This window comes from Sturnira hondurensis, unplaced genomic scaffold, assembly GCF_014824575.4.
Source record: "Sturnira hondurensis isolate 20B ecotype Veracruz unplaced genomic scaffold, ASM1482457v3 Scaffold0011744, whole genome shotgun sequence".
Classification (NCBI taxonomy): Eukaryota; Metazoa; Chordata; class Mammalia; order Chiroptera; family Phyllostomidae; genus Sturnira; species Sturnira hondurensis.
The window spans coordinates 1012753-1032130 of NW_028084375.1; the positions used below are offsets into that span (position 1 = coordinate 1012753).

Here is a 19378-nt window from a genome sequence, read left to right on the forward strand (position 1 = left end):
CTATTCTTAAGCACTTCACCAGTTTTTCATGTTCCTTCCATAATTCTAAATGTCGAGCTTACACTAATAATTCCAAACTTCCCAATTTTAGGCAATATTGACTTGCTTTCTTATACCAAACACTCCCACTTCCTCTTCTGCCAACCTCTCAATAAAAATTAAATCAATATTCAGTATTTATTACTGTAATCAATACATTATTGTAAGCACATAAACACTGTTCACAACTAAGTCATGTACTGTACTATGATTTCCCTTCTTGCACATACATTTTTCTCTGAGGTTAACTGCCTGATGTTTTTGTGTGTAACCTTCCATGTGAGTCTCTCTGATTCTTACACAATAACCAAACACCAAGCTCCTCTCTGCAGACATTCATTTTGTAAAAACTGTTAGTTCTCAGCCACTGTCTCCTCTCCTGTTCTCCGTCCTTGCAGGTTTATGCCTATGAAATTCTACTACTATTAATTTAGTGAGCCTTCAAGAAGGAGCAGCCTAAATATGTGTTTACTCTGGCAGGTTTAGCCAGAATTTAAATACTTCCTACCATGAATTTCGATCTTATGAATTCTTTAAGGAAAAGGCTCATTATCATCATTATCTAATATTTCATCAACTCTAGAATATACACTTTTTCATATTTTATCTTTCCTAAAATCGATGATATGTCAGTTTAATTGGTAGCTCTTTTCTCTTTCTTAACAGCACATAAAATAATAGTGCTTCTTACTACTGATGGCATCTTGGAACTGATAAAATACATTGGCAAATTATCCACCATCAAAATATGACACACAAAAAAATAACTAAAATTAAGTAAAGGGAAAATTTTACTATTATTTTCCAAATGGCACAACTGTTTACCTAGTCAAGCAAAAAAATCCCTTGAACCTCTGCCCTGTTGGGAATGTACACCAGTGCAGCTGCATATGGAAGCAGCAAGGCAGTCCCTCAAAGACTGTGAACAGATGACAGCAATCCCAATTCTGGGTATATTGAAAGCAGGACTTGAAGAGCTATTTACACACACCATGTTCATAACAGCATTATTCATAATAGCCAAGAGGTGGGGAAAAAAAACAATGTCCAGCCACAGACTACTAGGTAAACAAAATGAGACATACACATATGAAATATTATTATTTTGCCTTTAAAAAGGAACAAAATCCAGTCCTTTGTTGTAACATGATGAGCCTTGAGGACATCCTGCTAAGTGAAATAAGCCAGTCACAAGAAGATAAATACTGTATGATTCCACTTACATGATCAGAAAACAGATCTCAGCAAAGTTATGCTGAGAACACACCCTACGCAGAGCCTGTACTCAAACTCCCATTCCAACAACACAAGACTCTGCTACACATTCATTAGTTACAGAGTCCTAACAATATAAACACTGAGTACTGATCTAACAAATATCATAATTCCCTGGATTAGGAAGATGGGAGAGAGAAAAAAGATACACTATTAGAGAGAAGAGGGATGAAATGAAGCTAGAGCCTCATCTTTCGGTGGGAAATGTGGAGATACTGCCTGAATCTGAAAAATCAAATAGGAGCAAGATAGCCAAGTTATAGCAGACATGGAGGTAAATACAAAATTTTTAAAAAAAGGCTAAAAGAGGTAAAAAGCAATTGTCTTTGTTGAGAGATGAAGCTAAGTGGGGGCAAAGATTATTTTTCATAATAACCTGTGTAGAACTATTTGATGCTTTAAATACATGTATATTTTGATTAAAAAATTTTTGAAATGGTATACAGCTATAATGCTCATTTTCTGTTGTTAAAAAAATAAATATACTTCAGGATATCTTCACTTCTTAAACTTATTTATCTGCTGTGAAATGAGCAAATTTTACAAATTTAGCTAAGACCCAAGAGGCAAAGCAGGTTACCCAAGGACTCACATAAATTGGCAAATTACCCACTTCATATAAACAGAAAAAAATCAGGCCTTTCCAGGATAAATTCACCCACCTGATGAAAGAAGTAGGTAACAGCAAGGTCATTGTCATTTAAGAGGATTTCTTCTTCTGTTGTAAAAAGCCACTTTCGAATAGTCAGGCAGGTACCTGGCACAGCTGATGTGTAATTCTGGACGTAGAGTTTATGAGGAAATTCATTAGGTGCCAGCTTACGTACTAAAGAGAAGAGAAAACAGGGAAAGCTAGAGTGAAAAGATACACAAGGACTTTCCCTAGAATAAACTGCAAATAAAGTATACGCAGGCAAGTGAAGAATGGCAGATTATCATTAACCAGAACATCAGTTTAGATCCATCATGGAGCTCTGCCTTAGGATGACAAAACAACCATTTGTCTAGTCACATCTCTCCCTTTTAACTATGACTGTGGCCAGTCATCCTCAAACTGACCAAACTCTTATCACCTGAATGACGCGCCATTCAGGTAGCACGCTGACACTGGAGAGAGCACCTACTACAAAGTCAATTAAAATATCTGACCCATTATCTGTTAAATTACAGTGAAGTCCACTGAACATCTTTTTTCAAAAAAATTCTCACCCAAGGATATGTTTATAGATTTTTTTTTAGAGAGAGAAGGGAAAATGGGGGCAGGTGAGCAACAGACAGACAGACAGACATCAGCATGAGAGAGAAACATTAACTGGTTGCCTCCCATACACACCTAGACTGGGGATTGAACCCACAACCTTTTGGTGTACCTGACGACACTCCTAGCAACTGAGCCACCCAGCTAGGGCTCCACTGAACATTTTAAAAGCAAGCCATCTCCTCTTCCTCAGCTATGGTGCATGCAGAGTCTCTCCTGTGGCAATTCTCAATGAACTGCTTTTATTGTGAGGAGTTGAAAGGCTCTCCCCACTCCACTCCCCAACCTCCCCAACTCTAAGACATTCATCAAAGTGAAAAGTGTCTTCTGAGTAAAAGTACTTCCTTTCTCTAACAATGCAGATGCAGAATAAAACACAGCCACTTTTAATCTCTATATTGCTTTTCTTTGGAAAGGTTCAGTTTTTTTCTCTTCATGTTTACTGGCTTTAATACTACAAAAGACAGATTTAATTTCCTGTTTTATTTATTAACTAAAGCTTAGAAAAGGATAAGATTAGAATCCGTGTCATGGTTCCCTAGCAATCCTTTATAACATTTTCCTCTGCCTAGTTGGACTGTAGACAGTTTGGAAAGATAGAGAATAATAGGGACATAGCTCCTTCAGGGGGAATCAAGTTGTTCTACATTGACCTGAGACAGCAAGACAACCCAAGTCAACCAACTCTCTTCCCTTTTTGGGGATGTCAATTCTGACCTTAGCCCTGTGTGTATGTGCTGGGAACCACCCCGCCTGGATTCAGAAGCTGTAAGCCCCCATGGCTAAGGCTGAGTGAGAAGACAAAAACTTATTCCCTCTCTCATATTCCCCTGCTTTGCCCCTGGAGGATGGCTGAAGTCAATGACGGGTATGATTCCTCAAGGGAGGCACAACCTAAGACAGACACAGTCTTGAAGGGGCCATCAGGGAAGGACTTCGGGGACTTTACAGAAGGGGTGATGAACCTTTGTTATACCCTGAGTCCTCATTCTATCTGTAAGAAGTCTCCTAATCTCTTGGCTGCCTTATTTCCCTGACTTAAGCCCAAAACAATGCCAGAGGCTCGCGTGGCCCTGTGTTGGAACAGGCAGTTCCCAGGGTGATCAGACCTAATAAAGAATGCATAAAATCCTGTGAAACCTGCTTTGTTAAGAATGCCCTCAATTTATTAATGTTAAGGATCCAAGCATAAAATGAGTTTGTTTCCCAAAGTTTTATAGCCCTTTGGCGTCACTCTATGTAATTGACCCTGACCCAGAATAAGCCCTTATAGTTCTTTGAATGTTTTCTACTCCTTGATCCTTACTACCTGACAATGACTGATGAGTTTTATGTTTATGTTCTGTATTCCTATGCAAACTAAACCCAAATTAAAGCCCATTGTGAGAGAGGCTCAAGGGCTTTCCCCTCTGAGAGACTGGTGAGCCTTTCCTCCCCAAGTGGCTCATGTCTTGCTAGACTCATTTTCATCTGTGGTAGCCAGGGGAGCTTTGTGGGACAGAGTCCCCCTACACATATGTACATATGTATATGATGTGGAAAAGACCCATAAATGGTAGGAAAAAAAATACAGGAAATCTATGTCATTCAAAGCAAGAACTCAAGACTTCCTCCCCTTTGTGGTTTCAATGCAACCAGTGTGACCAACAATGCCTAGCTTTTATAAAATAATATACAAGACAAGCTTCCTGTCATGATGCAATAAAATTTCCTAGGAAGAGGATATCTATTTACAAAGAAACTTAAAGATATGCATTCAAGCAATGGCTTTCAAGAAATTTATCTCTAACTCCTGAAAACAGAAAGCTATTCTTAAATACTTACAAAAAGTATAAAGTATACTACTGTAAAACAAATTGTCGATAAATAGAACATCCCCTCTTTTAAAGGCTGTTTTCACTGGAATATATTCATTTTGAACCTCTGATCTGAAAGAATCTCATGAAAGTGTCTGCTTCAGCACAGGTGCAAGTAACTAACACTTATAAAGAGGAAAGAGGATCAATAGTGACCAGACAACCAGACTTGGACTGAATAGGATTTGCCTGGTCTGCTTGTTGTAGACTGTCCTGATGAGAATCCCCCTGGTCTGCAAGCTCTTTTTCTCTAAGGAAATATTAATAGTTTTAGTCTGACAGCTTCTGAAAACTTCGGTGTGACAGTATTAGAATAAAATACCCCCAACAAAACTTAATATTAGCCACTGGCACTTACCAAAGGAATGATTGATCACTTCAAATAAGGCAAAATAATTCACTGTCGTACTGTCCATGCCCACCTTTGCTGCAATAGCCTGAAGTATAAACAGGACAGATTAGTTTAAAAAAAAAAACAACTAAATCAGACAATGCTGTGGGGAAAAAACTGATGTATGCACAGGAGGGGGAAAGGGAAAGAGAGGGGTTTTGCCATCTTGGTTTCACATGAACTAAACTCATGGTCCACAACTATTCTTCTCTGCATGTCTGTATACATGCACACATACACACATATGTATGAAATTAAATTAAAAAAAAAGACCAAACCTGTATTTGATCCAAATAGCTATGATCTCTAAGTATGAGTCTCTCCCCTCCAATTCAAGCGGATAATAGTCTCTCCTTAAATATCAGCATTCCTCTCTGAAATATAACTTCAGCCCACAAGGGTCTTCTTTAACAGTACTTATAAAAGTGCTAGATAAGAACAGATCTTTAGAAAAAAATAAATTCTTAAATATCCAGTCTTGAATATTCAGCCTACATTTAATACAGGCTGTTAACGTGTACAAGATCTGTATCTCTGGTTCTTGAACTTAAAATACTATCTTGATTTTGTTCACACTTCACAAATTATTCTACTGATTAATCATTAAATGGAAAACCAGATAGAGTATATCTGCTGGTGAGAAACAATATGACATATATAGTACCAATTATCAAAATAGCTGAAGTCAAAATGAATCAAACCTCCAGAGAAAAAATCCATTTATAAAAAATATAAGGAGGTAGCCCCGGCAAGGTGGCTCAGTTGGTTGGAACATCATCCCGTACACCAAAAGGTCTCAGGTTTGAATGCCAGTCAGGGCACATACTGAGGTTGAGGGTCTGATCCCCTGTCAGGGCACATAAAGGAAGCAACCAATCGATGTATGTTTTTTTCTATCTTCCCCCACCTTCCTCTCTCTCTAAAATCAGTAAACATATCCTCAGGTGGTGATTAAAAATTAAAAAAAAATTTTTTTTAATGATAAGGAAACAGAAAGATATACTAAATGACACAAGTAGGTAAAAGAAACAAAGAGATACAATTTAGAATGTGGGACATTGCACAGGACACAGACCCAATTTCTGCAATAAACCAATGACATGGAAAAAAAAAAGTTGGAGAAGAGAAGAGAGACTGCTCTATTCTCAAACAAACATAAAAACCAAAGATGATATAAAGACCTTATTTAGATCCAGATTTAATCAACCAACTATAAAAATTTTTTGATAATTAGGAAAATTTGACTGTTGATTTATTAGTTAATACCAAGGAAGTATTGTTAATTTTGTAGGTTTGATAATGGCTTTGTGGTTATGTAAGATGTATTTTTTAGAGATGCATACTGAAATACACACAGATTCAATGAGATGAAATTTGCTTTAAAATATTTAAATAAAGGGAGAAAAAATGTATCATAAGAATGTGGAAAAATCTTCATGACTATTAAATGAATGATAAACAGACAGAGGTTCATTGTTTTGTTCAGTATGTTTCATGTATGTTAAAAAGTTATTTATAATTACAAGTGGTGCGGGGGTTAATCAAAACCACTACCACCGAGGAATTCTGGCCAAGATGGAGGCATAGGTAGAAACCCTTTGCTTCCCTGCACAACCAAAAGGAAGATAACAACCAATCTAAAATCAATAAATAACCAGAAGTGCCAGAAAATCAAACTGCATGGAACTCCAACAACCAAAGAATCAAAGAAAAAACCAACCTGAACAACCAGACCAGTAAAAACCCGCAGCGAGTTGGGGCGAGGCGAGGGGAGTGGGGCCGGATCAGAAAAGCCTCGGCGAGGTGGCAGACCATGAGCGTGGGGCTGGCTAAAGGCAAAACTGAGACTCAGAGTTGACTGTGGACTACGGCAGTTGCCACGGTGGGAGAAACTCCCAGTCTCACATGAGAGTTTATTGGAAAATGGGCTAGAAATGAGCAGGCAAGCTGCACTGTTCCCTCTCAGGCCCCTCACGCACAGGCAGCACCACAGGGCATCAAAGAGGGTTGCCCTGCTCCAGTGAATAACTAGGGCCCTGTCCCCTTACAACTTGACAGGTGCCCCAGGACAAAGAAATTTGACCCAAACAAAAGAACAGAGTAAAATTTCAGAAACAGAGCTAAATGGTGAGGGGATAGCCAACCTATCTGAAAGAAAATTTAAAGCCTTGGTAATCAAAATGCTCACAGAACTCATTGAGCTTGGTCAAAAAATGAAAAAAACAAATGAAAGATACCCAAAATGAAATAAAGCAAAATATTCAGAGACCCAACAGTGATAGGAAGGAAACCAAGACTCAAAGCAACGATTATGAACAGAAGGGAAAAATAAACATCCAACTGGAACTGAATGAAGAAACAAGAATTCAAAAAAGTGAAGAATCTTACAAACCTCTGGGACAACCTGAAATGTTCCAACATCTGAATCATAGGGGTGCCAGAAAGAGAAGAACAAGAGCAACACACTGAAAACTTATTTGAACAAATAATGAAGAAAAACTTCCCCAATATGGCAAAGGAAATAAGACTTCTAGGAAGCCCAGAGAGTCCCCAAAGAAGTTGGACCCAAGGAGGAATACACCAAGGCACATCATCATTAAATTACCCAAGATTAAAGATAAGCAGAGACTCTTAAAAGCAGCAAGAGAAAAGGAGACAAGTTACCTACACAGGAGTTCCCATAAGGCTATCAGCTGATTTCTCAAAAAAAACCTCTGCAGGCAAGAAGGGGCTGGAAAGAAGTATTCCAAGTCATGAAAGGCAAGGACCTACAACAAAGATTGCTCTATCCAGCAACACTTTCATTTGGAATGGAAGGGCAGATAAAGAGCTTCCCAGATAAGGTCAAGTTAAAGGAGTTTCTCTTCACCAAGCCATTATTATATGAAATGTTAAAGGGACTTAAACTACAAAAAAGAAGATAAAAATATATATATAAACAATAAAATAATGAACTCACAACTATCAACAAATGAACCTAAAAGAAAAGAAAAACAATGAAGACAAAAACTAAGCAAACAACTAGAACAGGAACAGAATCAGAGAAATGGACATCATATGGAGGGATTTCCATGGGGAGGGAGAAGGGAGGAATAGCAGGGGAAAGGTACAGGGAAGAAGAAGCATTATTAGTAGACATAAAATAGACAGGGGGAGATAAAAAAAATGGTATAGGAAACAGAGAACTCAAAGAACTTATACGTACAACCCCTGGACATGAACTAAGGCAACATTCCCAGGGGGAATGTTGGGGGGCAGGGCAGAGGGGGAATAAAGGGAGAAAAATTGGGAAAACTATAATAGCATAATCAACAAAAAATACTTAAAAAAAAAAGAACTACTACTACCTAGGATATATACTGTACCTTCTTTAAAGGAGGACAAAGTAATTTCACATTAACAATAACATCAATAGTAGCTAACATTTAATAAATGTTAAATGGCACACATTTATGTGCCAGATACTCCAACCACTTTTTATGTATAACTCATTTAATCTATCTTCCTTAGCTTTGAACCATGCAATGTCAAGTCTACTTGTTCAAGTTTACTTTACCTGATATACTTGGTCTGTAGTACTGTTCTTTTTAACCCTGACTGTAACCGTTGTTCCGTCTGGTAAAGCCACTCTGAGCTCTACGTCAGACACACCATTGTAGTTCTAGGGAGAAAAGACAGAGAAAGATTTATGACTCAACATTCTTCCTCCTTCTAGTAACATACTAGCTAAACAATAACCTAAACATGGGATAGAAAGAAAGTGAATTCTAATGATAATGGGAGAAAAGATACCTTGTAAGTCAATACATTTACAAGTCGTTAAGCTGACTTCAGGGTGCAGCAGAAGTTAATCTTTTTAACAGGGAGGAAAGAAATATGTTGAAGTCAAAATGTTCACATTTTAGAACAGAAATGTGTGAAACAGTCTAGGTCAAACACAGATGAGATTTTTGGCCTATTTTCAAACATTAATAACTCACAAATAAGAAAAGACAAGTGAAAGCAATAGTTTCTACCAATATTCACTGAGCTCATACGGTTAGGCATGTTAGATTGGCTCAGGTAGTATCCCAGATTCCTTTCTGATTCCTGAAATAATCACGACACCATTCAAAGGAAAATGAGTGATACTTATGAATCAGAGTTGGTCTGATGCCCAATTTTCTTCTAGCAAAGAGCTGACAATTCTTATCCTCCTTAATTCAAAAGAAATCCTTCTTTTTCATTGCTTTTGATGATTAATACATTCCTCTAACAGATTTTTTGACTTTGTAATTTTTATTAGAGAGGAACAGTTATTTAAGAACAGGTTCATGAACATTTTCCATTAAAAAAAACAACAAACTATTCTTTTCCTAAAACCACCCTAAGCATTATTTTGTTTAAGGCTCTTGTCTACAACAAAGTTATAATCTAGTTGTGAGAAGTCATATTCACATAAAATAATGTGGATAACACACCAGTATAGTAGCATCACATATTCATTCTTCTATCTAGTAATATTTATTAATTTATTAAGAACCTACAATATACTTGACACTGTGATAAGGCACTGGAAATAAAGACAATCAAGACTTAGCTCTTGTTCTGGAGATCTCATGCACAGCATGCTGACCACAGTTAACAATACTGTATTGTACATTGAAAAAAGGGTATATCTTAAGTGTTCCCCTATGGAAGGAAGGAAGGAAGGAAGGAAGGAAGGAAGGAAGGAGAGAGAAAGGAAAGGGAGGGGTAACCAGGTGATAAATATGTTAATTAGCATGATTGTGGTGATCACTACAATGTACACATATATCAAAATATTAAGTTTTACAGCTCAAATATATATATAATTCCTATTTGTCAATTATACCTCAATAAAACAAAAAATGATTTAGCTCTTACCTACAGGTAGATCAAACTAAAAATATAAAGTAATACTATGACTATATATATGAATATCAGAGAATGAGATAGCAGCAAGGTGATAACCAAACGGTACTGACTGCCAAAGTTCTTGGTGGAATGAACTATCAATGACTTCAGTAACAGGGAAGGCTTCAAAGAGAAGGTGGACCAAGTACTAGATCTTGAAGGATAAGCAAGACGTATAAAAAAGGAAGTTTAAAAAAAGACATTTGCTATAATTGATGTCTTTAATTTATTTTTCCCCAGAATTAGCCAAGAGGTCACTGTAGGGGTAGTCACTTACCTCGTCTGATTCCGACAGGAATTCTTGCATGATGTCGCTTTCGCCAATGACTCGTATTGAGCATACTGTACAAAACAAAGATAGAATCTGGCATGAAGCTCTAAAAACAAGAATATAAAGTCAAGTACATATCAAGGTTTAAGTGTAAATCATTAGTACCAGGCAATGCTGAAGTAGTATGTCACCCCTAACATAGAATATTTTTTTTAAGATTTTATTTATTTATCTTTAGAGGGGAAGGGAAAGAGAGAAGGAGAGAAATATCAATGTACGGCTGCCTTTCATGAGTTCCCTACTGGGAACTGGCCTTCTCTCCAACCCAGGCATGTGCCCTGACTGGGAATCAAACCGCAATTGTGTGGTTTGCAGGCCCGCACTCGATCCACTGAGCTACACCAGCCAGGGCCCTAACATACAATATTTTAAGACATGACAAACATTCCTATAAATATAAACCAGAATGGAGGAATAATGGAATGTACAAAGAGGTAGCTTGCAGAAAATATTAAATATAGCCAAAGGAAGTCACCCAAAAAAGGAGGAATAAAAATTCAGCAGTAAAATTTTGTCGTCTTGTACAAACTATTAACAAGCTATACAACAGCCCTGGCTGGTGTAGCTCAGTTGATTGAGTGCAGGCCTGCCAACCAGATGATCACGGTTTGATTCCCAGTCAGGGCACATGCCTGGGTCGCAGGCCAGTTCCCAGCAGGGGATGCATGCATGAGAGGCAACCATACATTGATATTTCTCTCCTTCTCTCCTTCCCTTCCCCTCTAAAGATAAATAAAATCTTTAAAAAAAACCCCAAGCTATACAACAGAGCATGGGTAAGGTCAATGAGAAATAAACCAAACACAAAACTGAAATACCAAAGGAAAAATATCTACTTGGCCTAGAAACAGGCCAGCCAGACCATAAAAATTTTTTTTTACCAAAGTAGTAAAAGTTTATTGTAGACTATTTGCAAAATTCAGCAAAACATTAACAAGGAGAAAAACATTAATTTGGTCATACCCAAATAACTACTAATATTCAGCATGCATCCTTCCAGATTTCATTCTATAGATATTTGTGTACTTTTTTAATTATATTTTTTATTATGCTACTACAGTTGTCCCATTTTTTTCTCCCTTTGCCCCCCTTGACCCCGTACTCCCTGCTACCTCAGGCAATCCTCACTATTGTTCATATACATATAAGTTCTCTGACTCCTCTATTTCCTATACTGTACTGTACATCCCCATGGCTCTTCTATAACTATCTATTTGTACTTCTGAATCCCCTCACCTCTTCACCCATTCTCCCACACCCCTCCCATCCAGCAACCATCAAAATGTTCTCTTTACCCATGATTCTGTCTCTGTTCTTCTTGTTTTTTAGATTCAATTATTGAGAGATATGTATTTATTGCCACTTTATTGTTCATAGTTTTGATCTTCTTTTTCTTAAATAAGTCCATTTAACATTTCCTAGAATGGTTTGGAGATAACAACCTCCTTTAGTTTTTCCTTCTCTGGGAAGTTCTTTATTTGCCCTTCGATTCTAAATGGTAGCTTTGCTGGGTAGAACAATCTTGGCTGTAGGTCCCTACTTTTCATGACTTGGAATATTTCTTGCCAATCCCTTCTGGCCTGCAAAGTTTCTTTTCAGAAATCAGCTGATGATCTTATGGGAACTCCCCTGTAGGTAACTGCTTTTTTCTTGCTGCTTAAGATTCTCTTTATCTTTAATCTCTTGCATTTTAATTAGGAAGTGTCTTAGAGTGGGCCTGTTTGCATTTATCTTGTTTGGGAATCTCTGTGCTTCCTGGAATTACATGTCTGTTTCCTTCACCAAGTTAGGGAAATTTTCTTTCATTATTTTTTCAAATAGAGTTCCAATTTCTTGCTCTTTCTCTTTGCTTTCTGGTACCCCCATGATGCAAATGTTGGAATACTTGAAGTTGTCCCAGAGGATGCTTAGCCTATCCTCATTTATTTTGGATTCTTTTTCCTTCTTATTGTTTTGATTGGTTGTTTTTTGCTTATGTTCCAAATCACTGATTTCCTTGTCAGCTTCATCCATTCTATTCTTGTTTCTCTGTATATTGTATTTTATTTCAGTTAGTGTACTCTTCCTTTCTGACTGGAATTTTTTATGCTGTTGAGGTCCTCACTAAGTTCCTTGAGCATCCACATAACCACTGTTTTGAACTCTGCATCTGACAGAATCTGATAGATTGGTCATCTCCATTTTGTTTAGTTCTTTTTCTAAAGTTCTGATCTGTTCTTTTACTTGGGCCATATTTTTGTCTCCTCATTGTGGCTGCCTTCGTGTGTTTGTTTCTGTGTATTAGGTAGAGCTGCTATGACTCCCTGTCTTGGTGGTGTGGCCTAATGTAGTTGGTATCCTGGAGGATGCAGTAACACAGCTTCTCCTACCACCTGAGGTGGGTCCTTGAAGTGCACCCTTTGCGTGAGCTTGAGTATATCTTCCCCTCGTAGTTCAGCCTTGACTGCTGTTGGCAGGTCAATGGGAGGGATTTACTCAGGCCAGTCAGCTGCGAGGATTGGCTGTGATCACTGACCACCAACCTCTGCTGTCTGTGAAGGATCAGCTGTACAAGGGTACAGTGGCGGTGCTCCATTGTGATCTGTAGCTGTCTACTGGGTGAGCAGGCTCTGGAGTTTCCCGTGTGGTGCAGGCCAAACTCAGCCCCCACTCATGTTCTCCCCAGGATCACCCTGTATGAGCTATAAAGCAATATGAGATGGCTGCTACTTGTCCTGGGCTGAAGATTTCCAGGTGAAGCCAAGCTGTGCATCTAGGCTGGCTGTTGCTAGTACCTTCCTGCCACTTAGAAAGAAGTACAGGATGTTGCTTATTTGAGAGGATAGGAAGTTGTGAAGCATGAGCCAAGACCAGCCATTCATATGGAAAAGTCATGGTTAACAGTTTGTTTGGGCCCATAAGTTGGGTGGGATAGAGTCTCAGGGAATCTCCAGGATGGAGCAAACAATGTTAGCCAGGTTGATGGAGTCTCAGATATGGCACTCAACTGCTGGCTCTGTGGCTCTATGGGGGAAGGACTCAGAAAAGGGACAATGGCCTCTGACCACCTTTCTGTCTGGGCCAAAGCTGTCCCCCAGCTTCCCCTGGAAGCCAGACACTTCGGTCCTTCCTTGTATGCTGCTGGTGCTTCTCATGCTGCTACCCTGGTGCTGTAGCTCAGAGGAGTAAGTCTGAGTAACTATCTGTGTGGGTACTTTAAGGGGAATTTCTTGGGACTCCAGAACTTTCTTCCATCGATTCTTTCCCCGCTATTTTTTGCAGCCAAAAATTGTGGGGACTTTTCTTCCTGGCACTGGAACTCTGGACTGGGGGGCCTGGTGTGGTTGCACCTCCTTGCTCCTGAGATACCCATCCCGAATTTTTATCCACATAGATGTGGAACCAGCCCATCCTGCCTCTCCACCCCTCCTACCAGTCTGAATGAATGTGGTTTCCTTAATTTCATAGTTGTCTGACTTCCATTCAACTCAATTTCTGACGGTTCTGGGTGGTGGCTGTTCTGTATTTTAGTTGTAATTTTGATGTCATTGCAGGAGGAGGCGAGCCATGTTTACCTATGCCACCATCTTGACCGGATGCATCGAACAATAAACATTTAAAGCCACTTGAGGGTAAATGGGTAGCTGAACAGATTCCCTCACCTTGCTAATCTCAACTGCAAACAACAATGACAAAAAGAAAGAAGGAAAGGAACAAGGAAAGCAGGCAAGTAGGTAGTTAATTGTCTAAATCTAAGAAAGTTAATTTCCTGACACTTTCATGAAGATGACAAATTACACTGATGATTTTACATCATTTTATTTTTAAAATATGTAACATTTCTCGTTTCCCAAGGGATATGTTTAGAATCCATTCCAGTTAGAAAAAAGCTTGAAACAAATGGGGAAGTTTCACTATTTCTATGGGGGAAATAATTTTTCTTCAGGGATAAAAATCTCTACCAAAGTTTAAAAAAAATTCAACTAGGTCAATTAGTTCTTACATAAGGACACAGAATTATTAAATACCACATAAGACCATCATTCTATTAAATTAGTATTTTAAAGAAAAGCCAATTGCACAGACAGCAAAGCATGTTAACTCTATAATGTAGTGGAGAGCAAGGTCTCTTCTCTGAGCTACAAGATGAACTATCCTATTTAGGAGATTCTGTTATTTCACCCAACTGTCTAGATAAACAAATGTTTCAGCATCCATATCTACAGATTCCTTATGTATTGTTTGGAACTCCTGAAATAACATGTAAGTTTAAATAGTTCTACCTATAACCTGCTTAGAACAAGGGGACTTTAGATGATCTACAACTCAATAAACCTATCTACGGAAACATGCAAAAGGAATACGGAATTTTCAAGTAGGATTTGTCAGAGAATCACTTATTTCCCAAATCAATACAATAGGCTATTAATCACTGTACTGGACATTTCAGTCTTGGCTTCAAAGAGCAGATCATTCAATACCCACTGTCAGAAATTTGACTTACTTTCACTACTTCATTTCAGGAAACTTCACTATGCAGTTTAGGAGTTGTAACATAAACCTAGATCCTATGTCTACTCAAGACAGCAGAGTTTAATAGGCCGGTTTACCTTTTTCTAGATATTCTTCCAACCCTCGCCGCCGGGCATCTAATTGCTGTTCTGATAAAGAGAATGGCCACTTCCCTGGAAGTCGGGGAAATGTAAAGTTGGCAAACTCCCTCTTCAGGTTCTGGTGCAGGATGGCAAACTCCCGGTACCGCTTAGAACACAGCTGCCTCCCTGCCATGTAAACATTGTACACCTGGTGCGGGCAAAGAACAAACACGCCTATTTACTATAAAGTGAAGCACAAAATCGCCAAAAGTCAGACTCAGACTGATACTGGTGAGTTGCATGCTGCTACACCCCTAACAGAATACTGTCAAGGTTATTGTAAAATTAAGACTTATTTTTAATAAACATGCCAGTAATTACACAAAAGAGGGTGACTCCCTTAAAAGGAGCCACAATCTTATTTTTGCTATTAAAATTACCTCCAACATACAGTTTTAAATATCTCCAAAGGCAATTATCAGCTTTTAAAGGTAGATTTTATTTTCAGAAAGCTAAGACATTCAAAGCCAATGTGGTAAATACAGGGAATAAACAAGCACACAAATTTGAAAAGAGATGTAAAAGGCTAACTTGAAAGCCATGTCATTGATATCTGTGTGTGGCCCAAACTTCCAAAGAAAATATCTACAGATGACATAAGCAATAGTGGCTTTTTTGTGTTATCAGGTGGATTTTTGTAAAAACTCCTTTCCTGAAGTCAGGTCACCCTAGTTTTGCTCTTCTCCCTTCCATCAATAAAGCAGGGTTAACAAGAAATTAAAGAATAAAGGTACTAGAAGAACCTCCTCATAATAATAAAGTTATAATCGTCACGAAGAGATAGGTAAAAATTTGTTATCTATTGCTGACAGAGGCATGCCAAGCTTCTAAAACAGGACCTGGCACATAATAGGCACTCAGCAAGTATCTAATGAAGAAATGAATATGTGTGTGTGCACCTGAGTATGTGGCCTTATAAAAAAAAGAGGTGGAATTCGTAACTGAAAAACATCGAACAATCTAAGTTACTTTGTATTCTCAGAACATATCAAATAATGCAGAGATGGGTTTAGCAAAAATCATTCAGAATTTTAAATGTATTCAAAAACAAGTCCTATCTATTCATGTAATCAAGAGTTAATCACTGAGACCATATATGCCAAAGCCTTTGCTTCAAATTCAAGGAGAACCTTTTCCATGCTTCTGTGATTTAGGAAGCATAAATTAAATGCAAAAATAAAATAATTTATTCATTCAAATCTCCTCTCTCACAACTCTCCTTCTCTAATCCCTCCCCCAATTAAAAGCAAAGCCTTAGACTATCAAACAGGCTCCAGAGATGTGTATGATCCTGATCAATGAGTTTTCTTCCTGTGATTATCACGTAAATTTGTATCTCATTGTAATGGATGACACATATCACCAAATACTGTCATCAATGCTCTCTCCTAAAGGCAGGTAATCTCAAGAAGTCTCATTAAGTCAATCTAGTCTTGTATACTTACTTCTGAAAGTAAACTTTCCAAATTTCTCAATAACATCACCATTCCTTCACTTAAAAAGGAAGAGCACAACTCTACTGGGGCTATAAATCAGCCTGAGAGGGAGGGAGGGAGGGAGGGAGGGAGGGAGGGAGGGAAGGAAGGAAGGAAGGAAGGAAGGAAGGAAGGAAGGAAGGAAGGAAGAACTAGCTGGTGAAACTGCTGGTTCAAAGATACTCTCCAATGTCTTTTTCCAAGAGAGAGTACAGTAGGTCTTTGATAATGCACAGGATGCATCTTCTCAATGGTAATCACTTGAGTGATTGCAAGTCCAGTAAAACAGTTTGTAACAGAAAGAACCTTACAACATGAGAGGCCTTTGTGAAACAATTTCAACAAGAAACCCTAAAAATAGATTCAACTCAGTTTCTTCATAAGGTGAGAAGAGTAGTAACATCAAAGAGCCTCTTAGCCCACCCCCTATTTAAATGTGAAGTCAAAGGAAACAGAAATATAAATAGGATGCCTGCCTGAAAGTTCAGTAATGCTTTAGTGCAGGTAGAAATGGCTTCCACAAGACTCAAACTATTTTTAAATTAACTGTACTTAGCAAATGAGAAACATACAAAAGGAGATCATAACAGAGACTGCTTTGTTCTTCACTTGTCCTTAAAATTAACCAAAATCTATTAGCATTCATATCCTTGGTTTGGAAAAAAAGGGAAAGGGGGGGGCGGGGAAGACTGATTCACTTAGTCCCCACTGAAGTCCTCTGCCTAAAAATCATGAATATATATGGTCCATGAGAAATACAGTCTCATTACAAATGAGAATGCCCATCAAAAATACATTCTCTGAACTTGAAGGGGAACATAATCAAACAGGAACTAAAGATATACCCAGGCAGGCAGTGGTTCTGGAATATTTCCATCTTAATTTAAATCCTCAGACTGGTTTGTTCATACATGGAATTAGATGAATTTAGCCTAGCTTGCAAAAGCACAATGAATTCAAGGATCACTGGTCATTCTCTTCTCCAAACGACCATATCCTATAAAACTTCAAGTTGGAAGGTTCAGAATGCAAAGCCAGCTGTTTGAGGGTAGCCAGTTTCGGCTGCTTTGACATACTCTTTGCTTAGTTAAACCCCAATAAGAGACATGGGATTAATTATGGGTGGGGGAAGTATAAAACTTATCTGATCAGTGATCTGAATTTTTCCTCTGTATTCTGCAAGTCAGATTTGCAAGATTCATCTTTGAAATAGCTTCAAAATTTCTCAATATGTAAATGTTAAAAACCCATGCCATACCATTTCTCTCTAGCCTCATGACTTAGTTCTACAAAACAAAGGCCAGAAGATGGTAACATTCTTGCAATGAGCGCAGATCACTGTAGGGAAAGCAATTCTAGTAATATCTGAGCTTCACAAAAAAGTGAAGTCCCAGATGTCAGATATCTTGTTCTGTTGTTGGTTCCTTAACCTGCACCTACAGATTTCTTAAGGCTTTTAAATGATAATCTCCCATATGTAGATTCTGATTATTATAATGTTCTCATTTTCTCGAACCACTAGTAACCAACTCACAGCAATTGTACCACTGAATACACAGAAGAGAATCTCCTTACACAATACGAAAGTAATTAGAAAGAAAGTAGAAAGATGACAGTTTGGCTATAGCAATATCACCCAAGTTCAGCTTCCAAATGTCAGACAGACACTGAACTGGTTCATGCTGTTGACCATAATATACAAAAAGATGAATCTTCTTTGTAAAGCATGACCAACAAATTGTTTCCAATGCCATCCTAATTCATCTTATTTTTAGCTGTAAGTTCATCTTCAGAAGGACATGTTATTTGCTATTCACAAACTGCTTATAAGAGCAAAAGGAATACAGCACTCAGCTGATTTCTGTGTGAAATCTATGATATCCTTAACTAAGAAATTCTTCCCAAATGTTGAAGTATTTATGTAGGCTCCTTCTTGGAAAGCAAAAACTATAAAGGCAACAATATGCTCTCAAATGACTTAGGTTTATTGTGTGTGCATGTGTATTTTCTCTAACATGACTCATAAATGGTCTCTATAACTTTTTCTTTATTTGGACCTCTGGTGTACAGAACTAGAGTAATCAAAACCCTTGGTTCGTAACAGTCTCATTACGATGAAGTCTTTGTTTGAATATTTGATTAGTTATTTTTAATCTTACAAGAAGTAAACTAAAAGCTAAGACCTCTGTCTCCATCCCATCTCCCTGCTTCTCAAACCCTCCAAATTATTTTCATACTCAACCATGTTCATCATTCCTTTGCCTGTCCTTTTATGGTTTTTCCTGTATTCACATGTTACTATTAAGTTTTTATTTTTTATTTCAAGAGGTATTTAGTTTTATAAAAAGGCTACATGTAGAATGAGATCACTTGGGACTTATTTTTTTCATTAGTCTCATCCACAATGTCATATATCTTTGTGGTTTATTCTTTTTTTTTTTTTCCACACTGTACAACCCCCTTCAGTGCTCACAGCCCACAGAGGAGGCTGGGCAATGGTTCAAGGCTGCAGTTTACTCTGGCATGGGTACACTATGAGAGGCCCACCAGGAAGGGCCCGCCATAAATCCATTACCATGCTCTCTTTGTGGTTTATTCTATCGTATATAACAGTTTATTGTTTTGCTTCCTAAAAATCTGTTCTTCCATTGACGGGCATTTGGATTGTGTCTGTGTTTTAGCTCTTCTGGACATTTGTATACAAGCCTCCTGATGTACATGTGTAAGAGATTCTCCTAGCTATACACCTAAGAGTGGAACTACAGAGTATTTAGTCTAAGAAGATAACACCAACTGTAATCTAAAGTAGCTGCACCAGTTTATACTCCTTTCAGTAATATTGAAAAGATCCTCTTAATTTTTGCCAGTGAAATGGGTGTAAAAAATTTCTCACCATGGTCCTAATTTACATTCCCCTAATTACTACTGATGTTGATTATTCCTTCATGTATCTATTGTCCATGTGAGTAGCCTTTTCTGTAAAAAACCTATTCATATGTTTTGCCCACTGTTACATTGAGTTTTTGTACATTGTTCATTGATTTTCAAGCTCTTCATATGTTCTCGATATAATTTTTTCATATGTGTGTATTGTGAATACCTCTTCCTAGGGTATAGTTGTCTTCTTACTTTGGAGTATCTTAATTTCAAGAGTCCAATTTATCAATATTTTTATGAGCAATGCTTTCTGTGTCTTAATTTT

At 37.9% G+C, this 19378-nt stretch overlaps 1 protein-coding gene and 1 non-coding gene across 2 annotated transcripts in view; both read right to left on the reverse strand.

The window, feature by feature from the left end:
• SNX27 (sorting nexin 27) overlaps positions 1–19378 on the reverse strand; it is an 86461-nt gene that overhangs the window by 19324 nt on the left and 47759 nt on the right. Inside the window, exons 3-7 of the mRNA XM_037060371.1 lie at positions 14657–14849; positions 10014–10078; positions 8376–8480; positions 4787–4865; positions 1977–2140 (exon numbers count right to left, since the gene is read on the reverse strand). Of these exons, the coding sequence (XP_036916266.1) occupies positions 1977–2140; positions 4787–4865; positions 8376–8480; positions 10014–10078; positions 14657–14849 (606 nt within the window). The remainder of the gene's footprint in view (positions 1–1976; positions 2141–4786; positions 4866–8375; positions 8481–10013; positions 10079–14656; positions 14850–19378) is intronic.
• Positions 18623–18756, reverse strand: LOC118996824 (small nucleolar RNA SNORA42/SNORA80 family). Its single transcript, XR_005068560.1, has one exon. It is a non-coding gene; the product is annotated as a small nucleolar RNA SNORA42/SNORA80 family (small nucleolar RNA).